The sequence below is a fragment of the Oryzias melastigma genome, linkage group LG10, assembly GCF_002922805.2.
Source record: "Oryzias melastigma strain HK-1 linkage group LG10, ASM292280v2, whole genome shotgun sequence".
Taxonomy (NCBI): domain Eukaryota; kingdom Metazoa; phylum Chordata; class Actinopteri; order Beloniformes; family Adrianichthyidae; genus Oryzias; species Oryzias melastigma.
The window spans coordinates 6,606,167-6,631,253 of NC_050521.1; the positions used below are offsets into that span (position 1 = coordinate 6,606,167).

The window sequence follows — 25,087 nt, forward strand, 5'->3', positions numbered from 1 at the left end:
CAAGTTACACAAATTTAACACAACTTTACACAACGCGACAATGCATTCACACATGCATTATCGGAGGTAATGCAATTTTTCTAGTTACATTAGTTACAGTGAAAAAATTCCTCCTCAGACCCTCTAAGTTGTTCCTCCAAGCCTTGCCGAGTTCACTGAAGGTTAATTTATGTAAATCTTTCATCCACTCCTCTCTATTCTATTAAAGTCACACGAATCTTTGGTTTGCTCTCTAATCCGCTTTCTCCTGTCAAAGGCCAATGCCCCTCCTGCCACACAGTGAGCGAAGAACTGTGTAGGACAACACAGACATTGATAAGGTCATGTTAGCTTACACATGCATGTGCTGTGTCCTCTGAGACCACCCTATGATGTTGCGCTAATAGGTTTACAAAGTGGTTTTGGGATACATTGACGTTAAAATGCAGACTTGATGATGGATGCAGGGCACAGGCGGCGGCGGCGGCTTAAGCAGTGAATGGTTAGCCTGCGGTGCTAAGGATTTCTCAGCTATGTGAGCAATTCCTGTCTCATTATTACAGCATAGCATTTGTTCTAACTGGCACGGGCGTTCTCGTGCTAATGACTTTGGAAGTGCTCACTGTTCCCTGAAATAGTTGTTGAAGCTATTTGCGAGGTGTCACGAAAACATCCAGCCTATGTTGATGTGTTTTTGTGCTCCGCAGACCTGGCTAATGAGACATTCAGTGGCTGCGGTGTACTTCCACAGGAACAAGCAGAGAAAGAGAGTTGTTGAATGTCGGGGGAAACAGCTGTCGGTGGACACCTTGGATTGGAAAAGTGTAAGCTCAATCTCAACAAAACCGTCTACGATGTGAACATCTTCCCACACAATAAAAGAAGGCACGTGCAATCGCAGTCAAACAAGTTCTCTTTAAGAATTCGCAGAGGTGAAGCTATCTAAAAAAAAGTCCAAACTATTTTTTCTTCAACATCCCTTTTTTTCTAATCTGCCACCCACGTTGTTTTATCTTTTTTTCATGTATTTCCCTGAAATCTAAACTGCTCAGTAATTTGTTTAAAACCACCAAAGTTTCCTGCTTGAGAGGGAACAGACTGAAACGTGCAACACAAGGGATTTATGACAACCAGCTGCTATCACTGACACTCGCTGTTAAAAGCAACAAGATGTAAGCAAGTCCGGATGCTTACAAGTCTGACTCTTTGTTTTTTAAGCTCCATGCACATGTACAGCTACAGTATTTAGAGGCTTTATGGGGAAAACAGATTTACCATAAGGCTGGGTGATATGACCTAAAAATGTAATCTCTGATTTTTTTCATTCCAAATTAAAAAATTTTTTACCTGCCTCCTTTTACTTTCTTAAACAAAAGTTACAAACGACAGAATATTTTTAGGAAAAACTATTTTATTTTCACATCTCCTATTGAAATTTGCTTGAAGATAAAATGCAACTAAAAACAAGCTGTAAAAATGTTTGTATAACAATGCAGAAGGTGTTTTGTGAGCTACTACTAGCTTGAGCATTTAATAAAGAAAAACGATCATTCCGCAGAGCAATATTGGAACATATTCATTTCGTATTAATATAGCTTTCACACTGATTTTGCTGAGTTTGGTTTGATGCTTGAAGTCGGACGTCACAAAATCTAGACATATTTTGTTTCTGGACAAATTATTACAATATTTAAAAAGAAAAACCATAGGTGTGGGAGGAGTCGTACGGTACGGATCAGTTAATTCTGGCGAGCATTTCATCTCAGTATAGCCTCACTTCCAATGAACGGTTAAAAAAAATACAGACAAAAGAAAACCAATCAACTATAACATATTTTAAAATTGAACACTTTTCCATGTTTGTCGTTCATTTTTTCCTCAGTAAAATATTTTCTTGTCTTAAAAAAAGGAAGCATAGATGTTAATATTTCTCTAAGGTAAACATTACATTGATATTCAGTAGAATATTATTTGTGTACAAATTACTAGGAGTGTGTATTGGCAAGAATCTAGCAGTATGGAACGTATTCCGATATGTGTCTCACGATATGGTACCGTCAGGAGTCAGGATTCTGTCTCCCCCTCTGGTCATATAGGTACATATCACCATATATCCCAAAGACTGTACCAGAAGAATTTTTCACATTTTTTAAGAGCACAAACTCTACCTGCATATTAATACGTCTTTCATGCTACTAATATGGTTAGATTTTTAGACTTTACTTGCAGATAGATAAACATCATCCAAAGTTTGAAAATTAAGCAAATACTTCCACTTGTATTTCACTTGTATTTGGCTTTAAAAGATGGAGCCCAATACGTTGATCGTGTGGATGGAAAGTTGGCCATCAAAAAATTAAAAAATAAGAATTAAAAAAAATTTTGTCAGCCAATCATCATTCTAGATGTGAAGTCATTCACTTGCTGGACATGGAAAACAGCCAATCGAACATCCTCTGATACTTACGTCAGTGCAAATGTATGATCAACTACTTTGTACGCCATGCTCCGCTGACAGCTAATGTAGCTTTTGTCAGTTGTTGTCAAAAAAACATATTCACTAATAATATACATATCCACGAAATCTTTTTTGCATTGACTTAGTTTTAAAGAGAGTTGATTGTAACATTTAACAGCACACAGGAGAACATGTTTTTGCTTGAGAAGTGCCATTAGAGTTCAAACTAAGCATCATTAAAAGAAGTCAACATATCAAAAATCCTTTCTTTTTATCCAGCTGGCATCACAACTTCCCAGATGTCCTTGCAAACCAAGTTTAAAGTTTGTTCTAAAAGCAGCCCCCCCATTTAAAAAAAAAAAAAAACTTGCCAGCGTGCGTCAACATAGAGGATGTATTTAGTTTCAATAAAGCAGATTAGAGGCCTTATTCCCTCGTGTGCCAATTAATACGTAGAAAAAGCCCTCCTGTGTTGCTTGTATTTGCCTTTTGCCTGAAGCCTTCCCTTTTTGCTGCACATTATAAATAAGAAATAAGTGCGGCAGTACCTGTATCCAAATGTAACAGACCCCTGAGTGACTATTCAGTTGAGATTTCTCTAGCTCTGAATGCAAAGGCCTATTTTCAAAAGACAATTCTTTGCCTTTGATGCTATTTTGGGACAAAGCAACCATGCAGGTCTGAAGTGAAGAATAACCAGGTGGCCACTTGCAATTCTCCAGGAGTCAGAATGCTCTGTTCTGATCCAGCATTGTGAAATCTGCACTGTGAAACCTGACACTCGTTACAATCTAACAGGAGAACAAATGGTGCCTTGATATAACTGCTAATTGACAAAAACGCCATTTTAACTTTCTCATTGAATTAATATTCCTAGTTCTCCGTTTCATCCCTTTAACACCGGAGCTCTATAGCTGCAGTGCTACATTCTTTTGAGGACCATTGCTCCTTAACTGTTAATGCAATTAACATCATTCCAGCAGATTCTGAAGCTTTGCACTGATATGCAACACATCGGGATCCGCTGATTCATGTTGATCACGTAAACAGTTGAAGATTTACAGTAGGTCAAAACGTGTTTTTTAAGTCTAGCTGATGACATCTCTGGTTTTAAAGGGTATCTGAACAGCATGTAGCATCAAAGACCCTATAAGCGGTAGGTTTAGTAATCATTTCTGCTGGTATATTACATTCTAAGAATGATTAAAGCTATTCAGCTGTTCCAGCTCATAATATTTCACTTGGGGATGAAGAGTAAATGTAGTCCAAACAATATTTGGCTGTGCTTGAACACACTTTGGTAAGCTAAATAGAAACTGGCAACACCAGCAGCTTTATTTTTTTGCACAAAAAAATGAAAAACTCCTTAAATCTGACAGTGGAAAAGACACTTGAAATAGGTTGCAAGCAGGAAAAAACAGGCAGCTTAATAATGCAGATGCTATTTTGAAATAATCTTGTAAGTTCTCTCCTATTGATTTTTGTTACTCAACCACTGCAGCCTCAGTTGGTGTTATAAACTAAGCCTGAGATCATTACTGTCATCTCAGAAAGATGGTTGCTTCATTAAGACCATTTATTTTTTTCAGTTACTTATAGCTCTGTATTTGAGTCCAATAAAAACAGCCTTTGAAACACTTTAAATCACTGCCAATTACCCTATGTAAAAATAATACTAATAATAAAATAAAATTGTAATTTAAGTGTTTGTCAATCCTGGATGTTTTTGTGGCTGAGCTGGCTCCTGGTATGAATAGATTCCCAAATTGTAAAGCACTTCGAGTTGCGCAAGTATGAGAAGCACTTTTTTGATAAATAAACTTTGATTGATTGATTGTTTGATAATCTCCCTGGATTGCCAACAATGGTTGTATTATTTTATTCTACTTGGTATTTGTCATTGGATAAAAAAAGTCATGTTGTGCCAACCAATTCAGTGGAAAAAGAAAATGGGTGCATATACATCAACACCAAGTAGATAGTTTTTTTTTTTTAATTACATTTAAAAATGTCTGTTTTTTGTACTGTTTTAGTGTTAAAAGGAAAAAAAAAGACTTTTTGAAACTAAAAATAGGGGGAAAAAATGAATAAGGTTTGCTTTTGTTGACTGTGCATTGGTGAAAAAAGAGGTTTAGTAAAAACTCAGTAAAAAAAAAATAAATGTATAAAAAAAGCAACATTAATGCAGTTTGAGGGCAAGACGCAAGTCTTTCACACTCCCTCTTTTCACTTCCTTTGACCTCATTAAATAAAACGTGCTATCAACAGGAATCGTAAGTGCAAAAACAATATTAAATCGCACATGAGCGCTACCGGGCCCTGTGGCAGAAAATGTCAACCTACATTGTCTGGAGTCTCGCTGAAGTCCCTAGAAAATGGTATGAAAGGTGTCTGTGGCAAAAAAGGGAGGTTTCAGTGTGCCAGAAGGAATTATTCAGTGAAGCAAGAAAAACTTTTTCCTGTAATGACCAGGGACAAAGCCAGGGAGAATCCATTACAAAAGCTGCCACAGTGAAATTTAAGTCATAAATAAAGAAAACAGCCAAGTGGGGCTCAAGAGTGCAAAACATCTTTGTTATACATTGGAGCTCGAGAGCAGTTGGGGTCACAATAGGCTGCACTCAGTCAAGTAAACAACCACTGAGGAGCACTGATTTCTTTGATTTATTCTAATGCCTTGGGTTTCCTCTGATGCATGCTGCAGCAAGCCTCTAATGCCTTTAAAGACGGAAGCATTTCAACAAACCTTAAAGAGCATCATGTTTGCATGGGAGCTCTGGTGCAAACTTTAATGCCAAAGAAAGAACAACAGCTGTGTAGGTAAACTACCTGATGTGTCTTTGGGGGATGTGTAAAATCAAAATTGTTCAGTTACTTTAACAGTTACTACATTTTGTTTAAATAGTTTTACTAGCTTTTCATTTTACAGTGTTCATTCTGTAGTTTTGTTGTCCTGCTTGTGTTAACTCAAATGAGTAATATTATGCCAAATCAATTTCTGATCAGGTCTTGTTGGGTAGATCAGTTTCTCATTGTCATCATAAAGAAAAATACATTTATGATAGTTGACTACTTTTTATAACTTGGCCGGAAATATTGAGGAGATCAAACATATTTTTAGGAATTCAACAAGACTTGATAAGTCTTTTAAAAAGTATCTATTATTTATGTAAATTACTAACGACATACAGTGTTCCCTAGCTATATTGCGGTTCACCTTTTGGAGTTTTGCAATTTGTTTATTCTTTTTTATGCAATTTTGCATGTTTTTTTTTTTTCCCCTCGCCCATTGTGCTCTAGGTCAGGGGTCCCCAAACTTTTTCTTATAAGGTCCACAAAACTGTTTTCCTCTCTGATGTGGGGCCGGGGTCGGTTTGTAGGCCAACAGAAAAAGGTTAGCAATTACAGGGTGTGCCTAAACATAAATGATTATGCTTTTCCAGAGTGCTACACATAACCAAATTTTAATAATCCCTTTCTGTAATTATCACAGGAAAAAAATCTAAAACATTTCAAAATTTAAACCTTTAAATAAAATATATACAAAAACCGTGAGTCTCTGATATTGTTTGGGGGCCGGGCGAAATGTGGAGACAGGCAGGATCCAGCGCACGGGCCATAGTTTTTGGGACCCCTGCTCTAGGTCTTTATTGGTTGTTGACATTGTCAATTAATCTGCTGCACGCCGTGTCTCCTGTACAGAATACGTTTAGTTTACCTGGTAAATAGAATTTCAATCATTATACTGGACTTGTTTTTCTATGAAAATTTGAACTTTGAGAGTTTAAACGAGGGAGAAAAGTGTCAAAATGGTTGTGTATGTCTGAAAAAAGTGTATAAAATGTGTAGTGAGAAGTTTTACAGCCTTAAAATGTAATCCTACTTTCACCTTAGTTTCAAAATCTAACACCCATGATAAAAAGGAAATACTATATTCCTATATGGCTGTTGTCTGATTTAATTTATTTCTATTTTTTTGTGATCCCTCTTTTTTTTTAAATCTGATTCTTACTGCCCAATTTGTTAGAAAATCCCGGGTGATGAGTTGGAAAACAATCCCCATTCAATGGATAACTCACAATCTTGTTGCGACTGGACGCAAGAAATGATGAACAGAAATTTGCCCTTCATACTCGATGAACGATGTGCTCAGACAACCATCGAGCACGCATTCCCAACCCTCTGCACTTTCCGTGCCATCTCTCAAGGGACAGGCTTTAGATAATTTAGCAAATAAACCCAACAATAAAAGCGTAATAATATCATCTTAAGTATTTCAGTTGGAGAGGCAGATTCTCCCTGATGAATACTACAGAAGCAGGGAAAGGAAATGATCTTTGCAGACAGTAAACGGCCTGGTCAGGGAGGAGATCAGGACAAAAGCAATTAAGGCCTTTATAGATCACATTTATGCAGCTCTGGAGGAGGCAACCAAGCACAGCAGAGGCCGGTCACCCATCGTAATGAATAAAAGTCCTACTTCCATTTGAAGGATAGATCCATTAAGAAATCTAATGCATTGAAAAAAATGAGATAGCTGGAGCAGGCCCTTCTGGTATTTGAAGCATGGTCAACGGTGCAGCAGTTCTGTGAACTGACACTATCAGATTTTGGACAAATTTGGAATTTCATTTCACTCTTCAATCACAGTTAACTGTGCTGAGATGAAAAAAACATGGAGTTTAATTTTCCTTTATCTTTTTTTTAATACACTTCAGGGGATTAGTTGCAAAGAGTTCCAATCCATTTTTTACTCTCTCTATTACATACAAACAACATCTTGATTTTTAAGCTTTGAGATAACATATTTGGTACATATGGTCATTCCTAGATTTAGGTCTGTACCAAAAGTAAACATTTTTTCCCCAAAACATATCAAGCCCCTGCAAAAACTAAGCCGTAAAAAAAAAAAAAAAATCTTCATTTGACTTCTGGCTGTCCTTAGATATGAGTCTAAGAACAAAGCATGCAATCACAAGTAATTCAATTTTAAACTAGTCATCAAAAAAAGAAAACCTTTGCAAGAATCCTCATGGAGGTGATGGAGCAGATGTGTGTGTTAACCTGTGGGGCATTCAGTAATATCAGATTAAAGATTATATTTGATTTATTTGACTGAATACAGCAAACCCCCATCATGACAAGAACTCTTACAGTGACTACCCTGTCCGGGAGAAGCCAAACAACAGCTGCTGTTATTTTTGGACGATGGACCCCATCGTCTTCTGTTTTCCAAGCTACATTGTTGGTGTGAAATCCTGGGACAGCCCAAGTAAAATCAGTGAGGAAAGATGTGAAATAGGAGAAAGTGCCTACAACTCTAGAATGTGTTTGCTGAAATGTGAAAAGACAGATTTAATTTATTCTTGGAGCTAATGTTTAAGTGTGACACAAAGCCAGTAGTAATTTCTTTAAAAATGAAGTAGGACACAAATATGTGATGCTGTTCTTAACCACAAGTAGGAACTATATGACTCTGTATAGTTTCCTTCTTTCAAGGAAATTCCTAGACAAGTTTCACCTCCTTCTTCTGGGTTTTAACAATACATTAGGTTTAAACCTGGAGAAAAAAAAAATCAAAACTCACCTCCATTTATTCTGCTAAAGGGGATATAGAGATTAGGTAAGATTTGAGTTTTACTTTATCAATACTTGAAATGAATTATTTACAGTCCAAAAATACCACCTGACTGATATTCTATGCTGTCTGGGCTTCAGAGCATACTAACAGCTATAAATACATGTACTAAAAATAGCTGTTCTGAAATATCTGAGATATGTTAGAACAAGGTAAACCCAATTAGTCTGATCTAAACGAGAAAGCCCCCCTCCAATTTTTTTTTAGTTGCCAAGTTAGTTGACAAGTCAAGCTGGCAACAAAGGGGAACTATGGCACAATCTGGATGATGGTTGCAGCATTTTACTGGGTGAAATTCATAAGTGTGTCTGTTTTACTGTCAAAATAAGCTTCAATATGATTCACAGAAAGTTGTGTTTGACTGTAAGGGACAGCAGAACCTTTTTACATTGCCAAACTAAATCTATAATCCTTTGAAATCACAGCTGTTGCCAGCAACAACTAAACTACCCACGCTCTTTGACATATCGCAACGATTCAACCATTTAAAAGATCAAGCTAAATCAGCTAATGCGGACAATTGTGGCTTTTCGTTTTGGCTTTGAAACTCAAGCAGTTTACTAATGTAATGGCGCAAAACCGCTTTTCTTTGCAAAAGAATCAGCAGATATTGGTTCCGTAAGCACATAACTACTGTGAAGTGTTAGATATCAGTACAAGGCCGCTTTTCTCCACTTCAGAATCCACTGGAATTTCGTTAACTGCGTCAACAGCTGAAGAGTTACGGTGGTTCAAAGAATGTAAACACTGAAGCAAAAGCTCCGGTGTTAAAGGGCTAATTCCAGAATTCCAGATAAATCTGCCAGTATTTGTTTGTCATCACAGAGTCCACTGAACAGTTATTGAGTCTGCCTCTGCATGGATCTAGTGCGAGCAGAGTTCACTTTCTAAAAAGAGTACAGTTTGGGATTCAGTGTATTTTCTATTATCCCCTCTGTTATTAGCATGGATTTAAAAGGCAATCAACTAAATCTTTGGACTGCCACTAATAAACAAATTAAATTACTTTAATGAACTCTATTTTGGTATTTATTAGTACTCAGTTAGCTGCCTGTGTAGAACACAGCGGTGCATGGTTTTCTTGACACAGCCAAATGAGAGCAAGTCCCATGCACTAGTTTCCTTTTTAAACTTTGGCCATTTTTTTTAAAGCGCTCAGTGGGCTTGCCTCAGCTTACTTAGTAGAACTTTTGCCTGCTTGCAACCCTTCTAGTGATCCAAGGTCTTCTAAGAAACTTCTGATGTGCCTACATCACAATGGTAGAGGTTTTTTTGGTGCCCACCAATGTTAAGACAATCCCTCTTCAAACTGCGGCAAGGTTTGTGCATTCTGACCTGACCATCTCCTAAACAAAACCTAAGAATAACTTTTAGCTGTACGCTTGTTCATTTTATTCATCAACTTTTTTATGTTTCTTGTGTATTTATTTCTTTTCTGGCCTACTATAATGTTGTTGACTTTTCTAATAATTTTCTGAATTATTTGTTTTTAGTGTTGTAAACCACATTAGCATCTTGATTATCTTTAATTTCTATATTCACAAACTTGGTTAGTACATTTATTCTTTATAATACAAAAAACAATATACAGTTTTTAAGACAAACCACCATTTTACCGTGATTCAAGAAGTCTGCAGGGAAAGCATTTTCCATTTATGAACAGAACCTCTGAAAAAGAAAAGCAAGCAGCTTTTGTGGTTATTTTTCCTTTTCTGCATATGTATATATATACAAAGAAAAGCTGCCTTAAACAGCTTCTTTCGCAGTTTTTTTTAAACAGCAGTAATGTTCTGGAGTGAGCAAACTGTTTTTATGTAAATATGCTTGCAGAGTACACAAAGCAGAAATAGTGTCAAGTGAAAATGCCCACAAATCTGTAGCCGAAAGCCTTCTGTCCTACGCCTTGTTGTGTGTGTCTACTGTATAAAAGAGATCAATTCTAAACAGAGAACAAATTTAAACATGGCCAGTACTTCTTGTGAAATTTTTGTGGAGCTTGTATTATCCAGGTTAGCCAATCAGAGGAGAAATGGGAGTAAGAAAACAGAATCTATTTATAGTAAATGCGTTTTGATCCAACAATACATTCAATACCTGTATAAGAGTGTTTGCGATTAAGAAAAGATAGCTTTAAAACTCCATGAAAAAGTTTAATTTGAAATAAAAAAAAATGACCAAAAGCTAGTAGCTTGTCGGTTCGTTATCTACCCAAAAAGACCTACGTATCAATCACAAGGCTTATGAACCTGATGGCATAAAAAGGATTGGTTAACTTAAACAAACTTTGGAAAAACATATGTTGTGACCATTGGTTGTAAATAAGAACTAGATTAAGTACCTGTGGGTACTTGTACACACAGGCTCCAAAAAGCCAAAATCCCATAGACTACTTTTGAGAAATAAGCAGCTATTACCCAGTCATTCTATTTGTCAGAAAAACAATTCTTGCTCTGATACTTATTTTAACATGACCTTGCCAATTCCAAGTTTTTTCTTTATGTTTTTTCTGTAGTGCAAATTATTGAAGTTATAAACTGACCAATCAGATGCATCAATAAAAAATATGTTGTCTCATGTCAAATATTCAAAACATTTGATTGACAGATTCTCCTGAGCCTGCCTTCTGGTGGTAGGGCTCTGGCCTTCCAACAAGCTCTATCCTAATTAGCAAGAGTTGTTGCAAAAGAAAGATTGAAGTAGACCGACTGGGACTAAAAAATGCTAAATGATTTTGTCCATCTCCAACATGGTGGCATCCAAATTTGCTACTAAATTGCCTTGATTTTGTTGGAGTCGGAAGAAAGTCCTTTTTGATGTGTGACGTCACTCTCATTCAGCCCAGTTTTCAGATACAGTCAATGGTTGTGACATGACCACTCAATTCATAAACATTGTGTCACCTTTAAAAAGTTTGTGGAGATTGTGTTTTGCTTTCAGTCTATGCTGGTAAGAAGTTGTGTAACATGTCACTCAAAGAAAAGAAAAAAAAAAGCATACTTGACTGGTGCTGCCCACCTTCTTTCCACCCATGAATACCTTTGCACATATAATTTGCTGTTGGAAAGGCTTTTTTTTCTCTTGAGCAGCTGGAGAAGTGTCTCTGTCTCACCTGCTCTCTTAGAGCTGCTGCTGGCTAATGAGGGCCCGGTCAGAAAAAGCCTTTGTCAAAATATTTCTTGATAAGCAAGCTGCCTGCAGAAACGTTTCTGCCATCAGGATGTCTGCCACTTCTCAAGGGCCACTTACCTGCTGGCAGCATAGCTCCTATGTGTGTTTAGATGGGTCACTTTCAGTTAGACAACTGCCTATAACAGTGAGTAAATATACATAACAAAAGGGCTTAAATATCTATAGCATAAGAGAGGAACATTCCAGTATAGACCTTATTTAAGGTTATGGGATTCTCTAAAAGATTAAACTGCTGAACGTTGGTGATCAACTAAGATTGAAACTAGGAGTGCTCAATTAGGAGTGCTTAATTAATTACAGACAAATTAGCCTGTTGTATTTTTAAATTGCGTAAATCACATTTTTATACTATAACTACTGTGGTCTTCACAAATATAAAAAAGGTCCAACTGCATGAACATGTTATTTGAACTCAGCTGAAAACATCTCTTACATTGCTCCAGTGTATGTCTTGCTGTTACATTGCCAATGTGCGACTTTGTAGGTCTTTACAGAGCTAATACAAACAAGTTATCTATTATCTATCCTTATCTATTATGGAAAAGATAAAGCCTAACAAAGTGATCCTTACTATAATCTAATGGTGGAGGGCTGATCACATGGGACCGTAAACTGTGAAATAAGTACTGTATGTGAACATGTATCATGGTATGTTTATGATCAATATTTTGGGGATTGCTCGGAAACTGTTTTATATGTTAAATTAGAGAACTCAAGACCTGATGTTTTGTTTCTGTGTTTTGCTTTGTTTTTTATTTACTTAAATGTTTGAGATTGGTGTTAAAGTAAAGGTTGGAAGTCTGATAGGAAAACTTTATAAATCCCATTTTTAGTTGCATTTATGATACAATGTTATGAATTCAAATGAAAATATCTCAAAATGAGGCTATTAACAGCATTTATTAGGTAAAAAAAACATGATTAAAATAGATTAATTAATTACAGTTCACAATTAATTAATCGCACACAAAAAATATTCACATGACAGCATTAATTTAAACCAACAAACACAAACTTAAACACCAGCTATAAAATTTAATGGTCACTAGATAGTCTCCCAAACTATTACTATCTGTCATAATATCATTTGCTACAACAGTTTGGAAAGATGGTAAGGAACTACCAAGCTTGGAATAAAGAAAACAAGGATTAAATTGAACTAACAAGGCAAATCCCTTCCATTAAAAAATGTGGACTTTGGGCTCTCCTGCTGCTTTATCATTAATTATTTGGGATGAGTGGAGCCGAAAAACGAAGCTGCAGTCAGCTGAGTGGGTTTACCCTCGTTAATTGCCAAAACGGCACAAACAAATGGAGCTCCATAGATCATGCAACAGGATAGCACTGGCATAGGAAATAGATGGAGGCTAACTCCCTTTGTCTCTTCGGATGCCATTTATACATCCATCATATTTCTGAGGAGACAAACAAGGGACCATAATTATGGGATAATCAACACCCTAGCATTGTAAAAGACAATTAGAAAGCAATAAGGGCTGTTAGTTTATTGCATCACAAGCAAGTAATACAAGAATAAAAGTACTTGTTGGTACTTTGAGATTGTTATTAATCTGAAAAAACTCCACCACTAAGATTAGGGCTAACAAAATAGCACATAGTAGAGCTGTAATTTGTTTTATTTTTATGGTGAGGTCACACATGCAGCAACCTTAAAACCACCACTCCTGTAAAATTTGAATTGGGCTTTTTACTACCTTCAGTGCGAAAGTTATGTAGCAGTAAAACAAGCCAGAACCATCAACCCGTATCCACCTCTTAGGAGTTGGGTTGTGCTGATCTGCCTTTGCCAAACTTGGAGGCTGTATAGAGATGTTTTCAGTTTGGTCCTTAGCTTGCAAAAATCTTGCAGTTTACCATATATATTAAACATATGATGCCACATTCTTTAAAAAAAAAGCTCAGATTTTTTCATTTCAAATGAGCCATACTTCTTTGGTCATCATCTATCCAGGACACATACATGCTGTTTTAACAACTGCAATAATCCGTTTCCTAATCTAATCCAAGAATTTAGTATGATATCCCTTTCCCCTGGCATCTGCCAGTGATGCCTGATTGTAAGTGGAGGATTTTGACAAGTCTTAAAAAAAATCTGAAATCCTCCAGTTGGTTTCTGGAAGAACATTCATCATTCTTTTGTTGGGCAGTTTTCCATGCCTCTGCAGTTTAGGCCTGCACCCGAACACATGTTGCTGATTTTCTGGCAAGACCCAGTGGATATTTCAAGAAACAATACATCAATATGCTTCAACAGAGACATATTGATAAAGTATAGATATATAAAATAAATCACATGCAGTCAAGCTGGATATGAATATGAAAATGAAATATTGCACTTTGGGTTGTGTTAGTAGTGCATATTCTTCTATTGAAATTTCTCAAAAATAGTTAACCAAAGCAGATTATCATGTTTTATCAATGGACAACAGAGAATGCTTTAGTCTGTATTTCACATTAGCTTCTGAAGGGTTCCCATTAAGATGTGGAGATGCTATGGGACCTCCACTTTGGAAGGTGGTGGTGTTGAGCTGGGCTGTAATGCGCCCGAGCTTGTTACTCAATGGAGCCCAGTCCAATTTACTCTCAGGGCAGCCTCGGTCCAGAGAATACACTAACAAGCCAAAGCTCAGCTCTCGTCAGGGTAAGCATTTGGGCACTCTCGAGAGGCCTGACAAATGTGAGCTGTTGGTGGAACTGTGCAGTTGGACACAATAATTAATCTTCATATCGATCCACCTCCCTGACTTTTGTTGGGACAAGCAAAGAAAGCGCAACTGTGAACCTGCAGTGTGTTGCAGCTCATGGAGAAGAAGGCAGCGAAAAATTCCTTCTCAATTATTCCTTCCACCCAACCCCAGAGACATGTACACACACACACACATACATACATACGCACAAGGCAGACATCAAGCAAACAAGAAATGCACTACTTGAAAAGAAAAAAAAGGATGTCCTCTTTAATCGAATAGAAACATTTTATTTCTAAAAAAACAATAGTAAAAAAAAGCAAAACTTGCTTTGTAAGAGCAATAATTCCAGCTTAACTAACTGGTTTGTTCCTCTAATCTAATATTTTACAACATCTGCATGGAAACACTTTTCTCAACCCACCCTGTCGTTCCTCAAGGGAAAGAAGAATATGAGGCACTCCTATAACAGTCCGTCTCTCCTTCAGCAGTTCCTGTTTGCACCAGGCCTGCTCTGATGAACTGCCCAGCAGACTCTGAAATATGACCCATAAAGGCCAGTGGCACTATAAACCTGGAGCCACGGCTGATTTGTGAATCCAATTACCTTCCATTCTGTAATGGCTGTGTTCAGTGCTGTGCTGTTAAGTCAGCAGTTTTAAGCATCTGGTCTTAAGGCCACTGTCTTCACCGTGATCGGCACAGAGCATGCAGAGTAGATCATTCAAAAAAACTGACTTCACGTTAAGCAACACAATGGAGTTGGTTGGCTTTTATTGGACAGAAAAATATCATTTCAATAATTTGTGAATTCTATCAATGTGGTAATTTGAGGACAAAAAAACTTTAAGTCCTTTTTTGTACATATTCTTAACTAACACAAATATTTTAAAATCAAAAAGCTAAAACCAAAACTTTTAGGCTTTGAGCTTTTATCAGGTGCAGTTAAATAAAAAAAATATGTATTTTTCTTATCATTTTTTTCTTATTATTGTTTCTATTCAAGCTTAATAAATGTATTTATATGAAAGTGATAAGGTGTGAATGCGAAGTTAAATAAAATGAGCAAAAATCTCATTTTAACCATATTTAGTGAAAATACTGAAATCGTAAACCTGTAAAGTCATCATTTAGCTTTAGGACAGAAAGCAGATCTTATTGCTAACTTTCATTTTGAAAGGTCAGCTACAAAACTTACTTACTTATGAGGTTTTCCTTTCTTTGTGATAACTTTTTTCCACTAGAACTAAGAAAGAGCCTCAGGTCACATCTAGTGTAGAAATGAAACTGCCCTTCCCCCTCCAGCTGGTTTGAGTCAGTCGGATGCAGTTAAAAACTGTTCCGAATGTTCCCAATTTTGGATAATAATAAAAATGACCCATCTCAAACGTAGAACTAAAAAATAAATTAGACTTAAGTGAAAGTGACACTTTAGCCCGATGCTATCGTCCCGATAGAAGCCATAAACTGAAGTCTATTTGACGGTTAAAATTAGATTTTTCAGATGTTCTGCACTAGTATGAACTATTTCTGTAGTCTGCCCTAAAATCGCAAATATTTTTGTGTTTTTACTTAGAGAACTAAGCTCACACATATGCTACATGACTATGATGGCAATCCTTAATGGGTTTGGATGTTGGCATTGGCCTGAAAAGATCCCATACTGTTATAGAGTATTTAGGAGCTATGACTGGTACATTACCAAAACAAAAATTGATAAATATAATGGGGATTTTTTTTTTTTTTTTTTTGCTTTTTAAAGAAAATAACATTAGTTGTATCCTGAAGAAATAGATAGAAGAAAAGTCTCTTTCATCAGAGCTGCTGGGTGCAGAATAGATCAGGGTTAGGAATTTTTCCTTGAAGCTAGGTCTTAGGTCTTCAGTCACATCACTGCTTTGACTTGGCCACATAGACATTTTCTTTGAAAGCACAGAAAGTACAAAATATCCACCAGATTTGAACATCGGAGACTAAAAAGAAGATTAGTTCAAATCCTACAAAGTACACAAGCCTAAAATGATGGTATTGAATAGAACTGACTTGTCATTGTTCTGGAGACACACAAAGAAAAATCCATGAACTTGAAAACTTGAGATTGTTACATTTGCTCAGTTAAACTCCCTGCCGTTGAGTCAAACTAGGGGAAGTTCACTGTACCTAATTACTGACCTCAAGTTACATTCCACTGGTTCAAAATAGACAAAGCTATAATTCAAAGAAGTCACTGAAACTAGAGTTCATTCTTTAGTGAAAGTGTTACCGAGGTGTTGTATCATCCTTCACTAAATGCTGACCTCCCACTCCTCGGAGAGTTGAAGCGAAAAGGGCTATATGCCTCATCTTCCCAAGTAAAATATGCTAAGAGCAGAAAAAAAAGCTTGCATTTATCCGGTTGTGGCTGGTGAGTACAGGGTTCGCTTTGAGCTCAGACACCAGACCTTTCAGAACTCGTGTGGTGACATTTCAGTCCCATTTTTTTTCTCCTTCTTGTGAAAGGGACCTGCACAGTGGGGATTTGTGAATTTGAGTTTGCTGATGCAAATATGGAAAGAAAAACTCCAAAGAAAACTCACCACGTGAATACTGTGCTTTGCAAAATGGAAAAATTCCTGCGTATAATGTGGGCTTGCAACCACATTTCAACAGACCACCAAATTATTGTGTAAACAGGATTTGGAATATGATGTTTATAGCTTTGCAGAACTACTCTACCAGCAAACCCATGAAAGCAAACACTGTATTCCTTAAGACTTCTGCTGAAAAGAAAAATACTCCCATAAGACAGAACACAGAGCACCTCTGCTACTATATTAATAATGCATTCTTGGTTACATTCTGTTCATCTATTTTGGCACCATTTTGTTTTCAAGCTCCTCTCCCCCTTAAGCCATTCCTTCCTCCTAAAGTAAGAGCCATATAAATCTGTTCTCCCAGTCTCTATTACACTGGAGTGATGGCTGCTTTCCAGACAAGAAAATCTCTGGACACCTCCTTTTTCCGGTCCAAATCACTGAAGCAAGTCCACAGCTATAGGGTGATATGTTCCACACATCAGTGTGTGTACAGAACAGGTCTGACCAAAAGGGTCAGCTCCTAAATAGCTTAGTTAGAAATACAATATATCAGCAGAGGGCTAATAAATGTCATGGAACTTCCTATAATTCATTTTAGTTAGTCACAAGTGGAATTATAGAATTCAAAAGAGGGACCTCCAAAAATACACAAAATCTAAATAAATAGATAAACTAAAACCTATAATAAACCCCAACCTTTTTATCCCTGTGGACAATGATACCTTCAAATACATGTGTTCACAGTAACTGAGATTCATTCTCTTATCACTCCAATCATGCTCTCAACCACCTTCTTGATAACTTCTGGATCAGGGGAAAAACAACCTACAAATAAATGCAATCTTTTCAGTTTCTTTGCTGTAGTGACCCTGCATATTGTAGTGTCAGCTTTACCTGTACCTTGGATACAGCTCAGCTGGGAAACCGTTGTCAAAATATTTATGTGGGCATTTTGCAAAGTAAATCGAGTCCTGTTTTTGATTCACTCTTTTCATTGTTAAGAATGGGTGACGCCAAATGAAAGGGTAATTCCACACAAAAAAAGAAGAATACTGTTTGGACAACCAAAAAAATTGTCATATTCCAAGATCAGTTCAGGCTTTTTGTTATCCATACACTGTAATTAACCAGGACCTTTAGCATCAAGACTTTTGTCTTGAAACAAACCTGTATTACTGAATCGCTAAGGACATATATACTGCACCAAAAAGCCTATACTAGTGCTGGGCAATATGAAGATACATACTGTATGGGCGATAGAAAAGTGTCTATCTTGCCATTTCTCTTCTATCTTTTATAACCTAATTTGATCAATTATTACAGCAAATATATAATTAATTAGCTTTAGACAATTGCACAGGTGTTGCCTTGCCAGTGTGTACACAAAAAAATGTATATAAGAGAGAATAAAGACAAATTAAGACCACATTTTTTGCAAAGAAACTCCACCTTGTTGTTTTGCGACGTAAAACTGCTTTACATTCTTTGATGCTAATTCACGTGGGTTTTACAACATGCTTTATGGTACTTAACACGAGTGCAGAACAATGGAGTCACTACAGCTCGAAGTCAAAGTTGTTTTCTCAGATTCGAAACAAACAGATAAACCGCTGCAGGGAGCCCAAGACCAAGCACTTTTACAAAAAAGAGGGGATACGTGTGTGTATTGGCTTCATTTTGTGATTTAAGACATCCGACGATGAACAGAAAACACCAATATGTAAATCAAGAAGGCTGTTCCCGCACACGATGCTAACACAACAAACCTCTTCTATCATCTAAGGTAAAAGTCCACGAAAATGAAAATAAAAGATTGCAAAAAATCAGAGAAAAACCAAGATGTGGTACAGCGGAGGCAAGTCATAAGAAAAAAAAAAACTACAGCCAGCTTAAGATAAGACAGTCTTTTGCACAAGGCACCCAATATGAGAAAACGTCACAGTGCCACAAACAAGTTACATTTGCCATCTCCTGTTACATATGTAACGGGATAGCTCCCGATTATGTTGAGAAGGACAGCTTTCGAGACCTCATCAAAGTCCTCAATCTCTACGTTATGCCCAGTCGTAAGCACTTTAGTAAAGCTGAGCTACCTCTGCTATATAGCGAATGCCGGGCCAACGTAGAGAAGGAAGTTTCCAGTTTGCTGCATTACGCCTTGACTACTGACCTGTAGACGAGCAGAGCTACCTGAGCGTAACCATCCATTTCATCACCAAAGACTGGACCCTCTGCGCCCACTGTTTACAGACTGCCTACTTTCCAGATGATCACACAGGAGTCGTGTTACCCCAAGGTAAGTCTGCCATTGCTACATATTTTTTATCATGTTAATAAAACAATTAAATATTACTATTTTATTATAGTGTTTTCTTTCTGCTGCAGTAATCCCAAGCATGTATCTATCTAGGTCTGAGAGATTCACTGGAGCCATGGCGACTGCAGAAAAGCCAGCTTGTCTGTGTCACCACGGATAATGCCACAAACAACATCTCTGCAATGTAACTGAATAAGTGGGAACGACTACAATGCTTTGGTCACCGTCTGCAGCTAGTCATTGGTAAGAGTAAAAATAATATTAAAATATCTTAGTGTAATATTGCAATGAGAATGGAAAAATAGCAACATAAAGGACATTGAAATGAGTTGCATTATCCTTTGCTAAGTTTTATCAGACGATGTGAATATTATTGAACAAGTTATTATCTTAATTTTAGTTATTATTTTTCCTGTCATGGTAAAATATTTTGATACTAACTGCTTTCAGTATCTAGTTATAATATCAATCCATAAATTCTTTAAGTGATACAAGATGAAAAACAAAAATGCTGTCAAGATATGTTATTAAATTAGATATTTTTTCATTTTATTTCAACAGAGAATGCATTAAAAGCTCTCACACCAACATCTAAAAAGCGAGCAGTCGGAGTGTGCAAGAAGGTGGTGAGTGCCTTCTCCAACTTATGGAAGAGAAAACTCGACTTAGCTAAGGCGCAAGCAATGCTGGGCTTGCCTCCCCATCAGCTCATCACTGAAACCCCCACAAGATGGGGCTCGCGGGAGATGATAATAGAGAGGTTCCAAGAGCAGGAGAAAGCTCTTGCAGACAAGAAGGTGAGACACTAACATTGGACATAGCACATTAATTCTTTTCATAGTGGATTTTGATTCACAAGCAAGCAGAGCTTCCATTGAACTGGAGCTCTCCATGTATCTTCAGGCGCCTGGGCCTGAGTCAGAGACTGATCCACTGGAATGGTGGTAGTAGTATGAGATGAATTTCCAATTGGTGGCCAAGCTCACCAAAACGTACTTGTGCATTCCTGCTACTAGTTCTTCGCCTAAAAGGGCCTTTAGTTCAAGTGGGAACATCATCACATGTAAAAGGTCATGTCTGAGGCCAGACACAGTTGACCAACTTGTCTTCCTTGCACTCAATCTATAAATTAAAGGGAAAAAAATCTGTGTCCCTCTTTAAGTTTGCACTTTTATTTATGGCTCATGTCTTAAGCAGCTTTGTTCAACCCAGATGTTTACTTTTGTCACTTTAAACTTTGCACTAAAGAGTTAAAGATTTCAGAAAGTTTACTTCTTTTTCCTGATGAACTTTGTTGCAAACATTTGGGTTTTTTTTTTAACTCAGGAGCTTAAAACTGCTGTGCAACTAAAAGTGTTTACAAAAATAGCTTATTTTGCAATTCAGTTTAAATAACTTTGATTTTGAAAAAAATTGAAGGCTACTGTATGTCAGCCACATCTGTTATAATTTTGTGGGGTTTTTTTTTGCTGCACTAAAATGTGCATTTCTTATTTGTGACTATTCAGTTAAATGTCACTTAAAAATAATTTTTAAGACAGCTCTACAGTGATTAGCTGAAGTGACATAAAAATATACTTGTAAAAACAGACATAATACAGTAAACAAAAGTAATTCAAAATTTTAACAGTCTGCAATTGTGTTTGTGACAAATATGAGGCAATTGTTAATAACTATTAACTGAGAACTGTTATTTTGGACAGCATGGTGAGATCTGTGACTATGAAAACACTGGATATTCTACTCCACACTCAGTCAATAGGGATGTGGACGGTTGAGGTGTTCATTATCTTCTGCTGACAGGAGAGAAAACTTGCAGAGGAAGTCATTGGTGATGAGTGTAATCCACCTTCTTCAACTTGTCTTGTGTTTTCTCCAGCGCTCAAAAAGACTGTCATATGGGTTTGATGCAGCTGCACTGCAGCCATAATCCTCAAACATCTTTGCGCCAAAACACGAAATTTAAAGCAGAAATAAAACAGGGCTACATTCTTCATTTTTTATGTAGAACTTTGCAAAGTAGTTAGCTCCAGTTTCAAGGCTCTCTGCGAGGCGGCATATCATGAAAGTGATTAGAAAAGGAAAGCTCTCTCAGTGATCCAGTTACAGCCTCAGAGTCGATTGCCTTCAGGCTGCCAAGCTCTCTTAGAGGCTGAATACAACATTACAGGTTCTACTTCTGCTGCTGCCAACAACGCTGATCCTCACAGGACTCTTCCACACAAGCCAACATACAATCATTTACCCTTAACAGATTCCAGCCTTCCTTTAACAAAGTCCCAGCAACTCCAAGCTGAACACTTAAAGTCAAATTGGATTTCCCATTGAAAATACAAATGGCCATTACACAGAAAGTGACAACCATTGCCCTAGATCCAGCCGAGGGATTTCGAGCCAGTAATGAACGTTTACGTCGTCAACCCTACAGATCTGAACATCAACCCGGCAGATGGTGCATAACTGCGCCTAATGAAGGGTAGTGAATTGCTAAAAGCTGCGCAACATCTTTAAAAAATGTAAATTGCAGTCTGCAAAGCTTTTCTGCAATAATTTACATCTAACATTCCCCAAAACTGGAAGAACTTAGCAGTAATAACAACTGTTCATAACTGTAGGGCAAAATGAACTAAAATTTTGACCACAGAAGGGAGTGAAGGGATTGATTATATGCAATGACAGATCAGTAAAAGGTCATTGCATCTCTTTATGTTCAGTAGACCCACAATAAATGATCCATGGGAAACAATAGGGTGTAAATAATAAATAAATAAGCAAAAAACATTGAGGACCCAATTGTGTTTTTGGTGTTTTTATGCTCTTGTGGCATTCTTCTGATGATGGAGGACATATGTAAAGAAATATGAGGTTAAAATTGCATCTCTGAGTATTTTTGTATCAATTTCGTTGTGAATAAGGAGTAGCCTGTAGACGACTAGATCCATGTACGTCTTTGTTTTCCCTGTCTGAGATGGTATCTGGGTAGCTCCAATACTGCTTGCCATTTTTGCTTCACCAATAATGTTAGGTTGACAGCATTTAAACAGATGGATAGTGGGAAGTGGGGGCTGGCTCACTCTGCACCAGTGGTCTCGCCCACAACTCAAAGGTGAATTTCTGATGAACTACTGCCGCTCTGCAGAAACTATGTTCTAGAAAACAACAGATGTTGAATACACAAAATCAGTTTGGAGTAGCGAGTGTTTTTTTTAAGATAAGTTAGGAATGCTGGGTAAGAAATTAAAAAAAGCAATATTTGTAGCACTTTGAAATCATGAAGCGAAGATCTAAATGTGGAACTTCTTGCAATAGTGATGCAAAATCAAGGCAATCACCTCAAGCTCCAGTTGAAGGATAACTCTCTAAACATGTCAAATTATGAGGGTTGCGTAAAGAAATGGTGTCATTCTTTGGAATAATTATTTTGATGAGAATGTCTTCAGAAAATGCAGAAATAAAAATATGATGAATGAAAATCCAAGGAAAATAGATCCGACTTTTTCTCATAATTTTATCATTTCACATTCTGACTGCTCTTTTAAAGACTTCTGAACAGTTTACCTTGCACCACTTTTATTTACAGCATATATTTAAAAAAAATAGACCATATCATTTTAATCGATATGATCCGACAGTGCTGGACTTCTTCCTCGCTCTTACCCTCCCCTCCTCTCTCTCCGTCTCCCTCTTCAGCAGCATTCATCAGGATGAGCCATATCTCAGATGTATTAGTGGGAGCAGAGCTGCCTTGTTTGGCTTTACTTTAACTAACAGACAACAACCTGAACAGAACCGTTCAAGTTCAAAACCTGCCTCATCAGTAAGCTAAAGAGCTTGCCACCCGTCTGTCAGCTCAGCTTTGAGCACTCAGGTTACACCGACGGAGCAGAATACTGATTGGCTGGCAGAGTCGGTAAATAGCTCCTCTTTGTCACTTGAAAATGAATAAATTATCCAGTCTGGATTCAGCTGGTATATTTACATTTTCAGGTTGGAGGTAACTAACGAGTAATAAATGAGCATTTCTGTGATGGTATGCCTCTCAGCACAATTTTATAGAAAATCTATTAACTTATAAGGGGGTTTATGAAAAGAAATTCAAAACAATGTCTCACTTTTTGTCACATCTGCAGGAAGCATGCTTCTACCCTTGAATGACCATGCAACCGAGAGTTCCCAAAAGCTGATGTTATCACCAAGCACAGGCGACAGCTGAAATATTTAAGCTCCTTTTCCAAGCATTCTTCGTGCAACCTTTAAATCAGCCCCTGACAGATCTAAGCAACACACTCCTCCCTCCTCCCGACATCGCAGGAGGATCTGAGGATGCTCTGCCGGTTGATCAGAGAGGACTGCAGCAGAGAGGAGGTGTATTACTGTCACCGGCTCTGATGGAACTTTTCACTCCCAGTGGTCATGGGGAGGCACTCGACCTACGCTCTTTCAATTTGATTCAAAGCCGGCGGATGCAAAGAGATCGGCTCTGATCTCCTGAATTTCTGCACCTAAAAGAGGAGCAGTGAGTAGAGAGGTGGTAATGCACACTAAATGTCATTTTAAAACACATAAAAAATCAATGGGGAATAATAATCTCAGATGTGATTAGATATTTCTAATTTATCCTCATCCTTCACATAGATGAGCTCAGCTGTTCTCCAAAATAATCCAGCAGGTTAAGAACAAAACATTTATTTTATCCTAAATGTCTGTGGGACATCTTAGATCAATTTACCATCACAGTAAATAGCTGTGGAGCTATAATAAAGCTAAAGATTTTAAACATCTGGTTTAATTGCAGCCTAATTAGATCCTTTGAGCTCAAAGATGCCCCAATTCTGAGTCACTTATTGAGATTTGGGAACAAACGACACTAAATTCCTAATTGTTGCAGCAAAGAGAATATAGAAGCAAGCGTGGAAAAAAAGGAAAAATAAACAAACAGGCCCATCCACTAGAGATGATGATGGACAAATGCGGTCCATCCGAACCGGACTACTGGGGAAAAAATATGCCAGATTATGTGGAAGTGATCGGAAAACTTCTGCCAGCAGCGTCAGACTGTCAGATTGTGCCTCCTTCTAACATATAAGAACACATAAGTACTCCATTTGAAACGGTACCACCTCAACTGGAAAACGCCCGACAATGTGGGGGGAGATCACAAAAAAGAAGCAAATAAAACAGGAATGAAAGGATGATGGGAAGCACGCGCTGGATCCTGCAGCGGCGTCAACTACGCACGCGACAGGGGGAAAAAAAGCATTTCCCGGGTCTCCGCGGGTCGGAACATCGAGCAAACGGTGCAAACTTGAAGGGTGTACCTGTGTACTGCAACAGAAACATTGTCCTCTGAAGGCGAGCCGCGATCCCCGTCGGTCCTGCGCTGGAGGACGTAAGCGGTTGAAAAATGTAAAAATATATGTCGATAAATAAGAGTTAAAAAAAAAAAGAAAAGAAGGAAAGAAATCCGTGTTCGAAGCCGGTTCGCTGTCAGTCCGCTCCGCGCGGCACGCTGGTCTGTAATGAGAGCCGCCGGAGGGAAGCGGGACCTTTTTAGCTGCGGCAGCGAGCCCGCCCTCTCGACGAAGCCCGGCGGACACCCAACACAAGCGAGCTGCTGAGGACGAGACGCCGTCTGCGGGAGCTGCAGTCCACCCCACCCGCAGACACTCCGCCTAACTCCCCGACACTTCAAACGCTCCGACTGAGGAGAGATGATGCCGCTTTCACGGAGAGCTCGAGCCTGTCAGCGCGCGCGCGCATTCATGTCACGCTCCGCGCGCAGCAGCCGCGTCTGTCGGATGCTGTGTTAAATCATTGGAAGAAAAAAAAAAGTTTTCCTTGCTTGTTACTTTGAAATCCAGCAGTTTGGAAGAAACGATAGTACGACACCAACTTCATACAACATGTGTTAATGATCTTACATCAGTTGAATTATTCTCCAGACAAACTGTTTTTGGTGTTTTTAACATATTCTGGTGGCATTTTTCTCGTGATGGAAGACATAAATTAAGAAAATTCAACTTAAAATTGCATTTCTGAGTAATTCTTTCTTAGAATCGTTGTGTATCAGAAGCAGACAAAAACGAAAAAGCTTATTAGTGATGTAGAAAATATGGTGGGCGGGGCCACAAGATCCCTGCCCCACTCTGATGCCAAGTTCACACCATAGACTTAATATATAATTAGACGCAGCATCTCTGACGTCACCCATAGACTTCCACA

The 25,087-nt window shown here is 37.9% G+C and overlaps 1 protein-coding gene across 3 annotated transcripts in view; it reads right to left on the reverse strand.

Moving 5' to 3' along the window:
* Positions 1 to 25,087, reverse strand: part of enox2 (ecto-NOX disulfide-thiol exchanger 2) — a 204,314-nt gene that overhangs the window by 122,034 nt on the left and 57,193 nt on the right. The window contains exon 1 of one of the 3 annotated variants that reach the window (XM_024283497.2): positions 24,184 to 24,794. The exons of the other annotated variants lie outside the window; for them this stretch is intronic. Coding sequence (XP_024139265.1) covers positions 24,184 to 24,205 — 22 coding nt within the window. The 5' untranslated portion in view covers positions 24,206 to 24,794. Of the gene's footprint in view, positions 1 to 24,183; positions 24,795 to 25,087 lie in introns of those variants that run through there. 3 annotated transcript variants of the gene reach the window in all.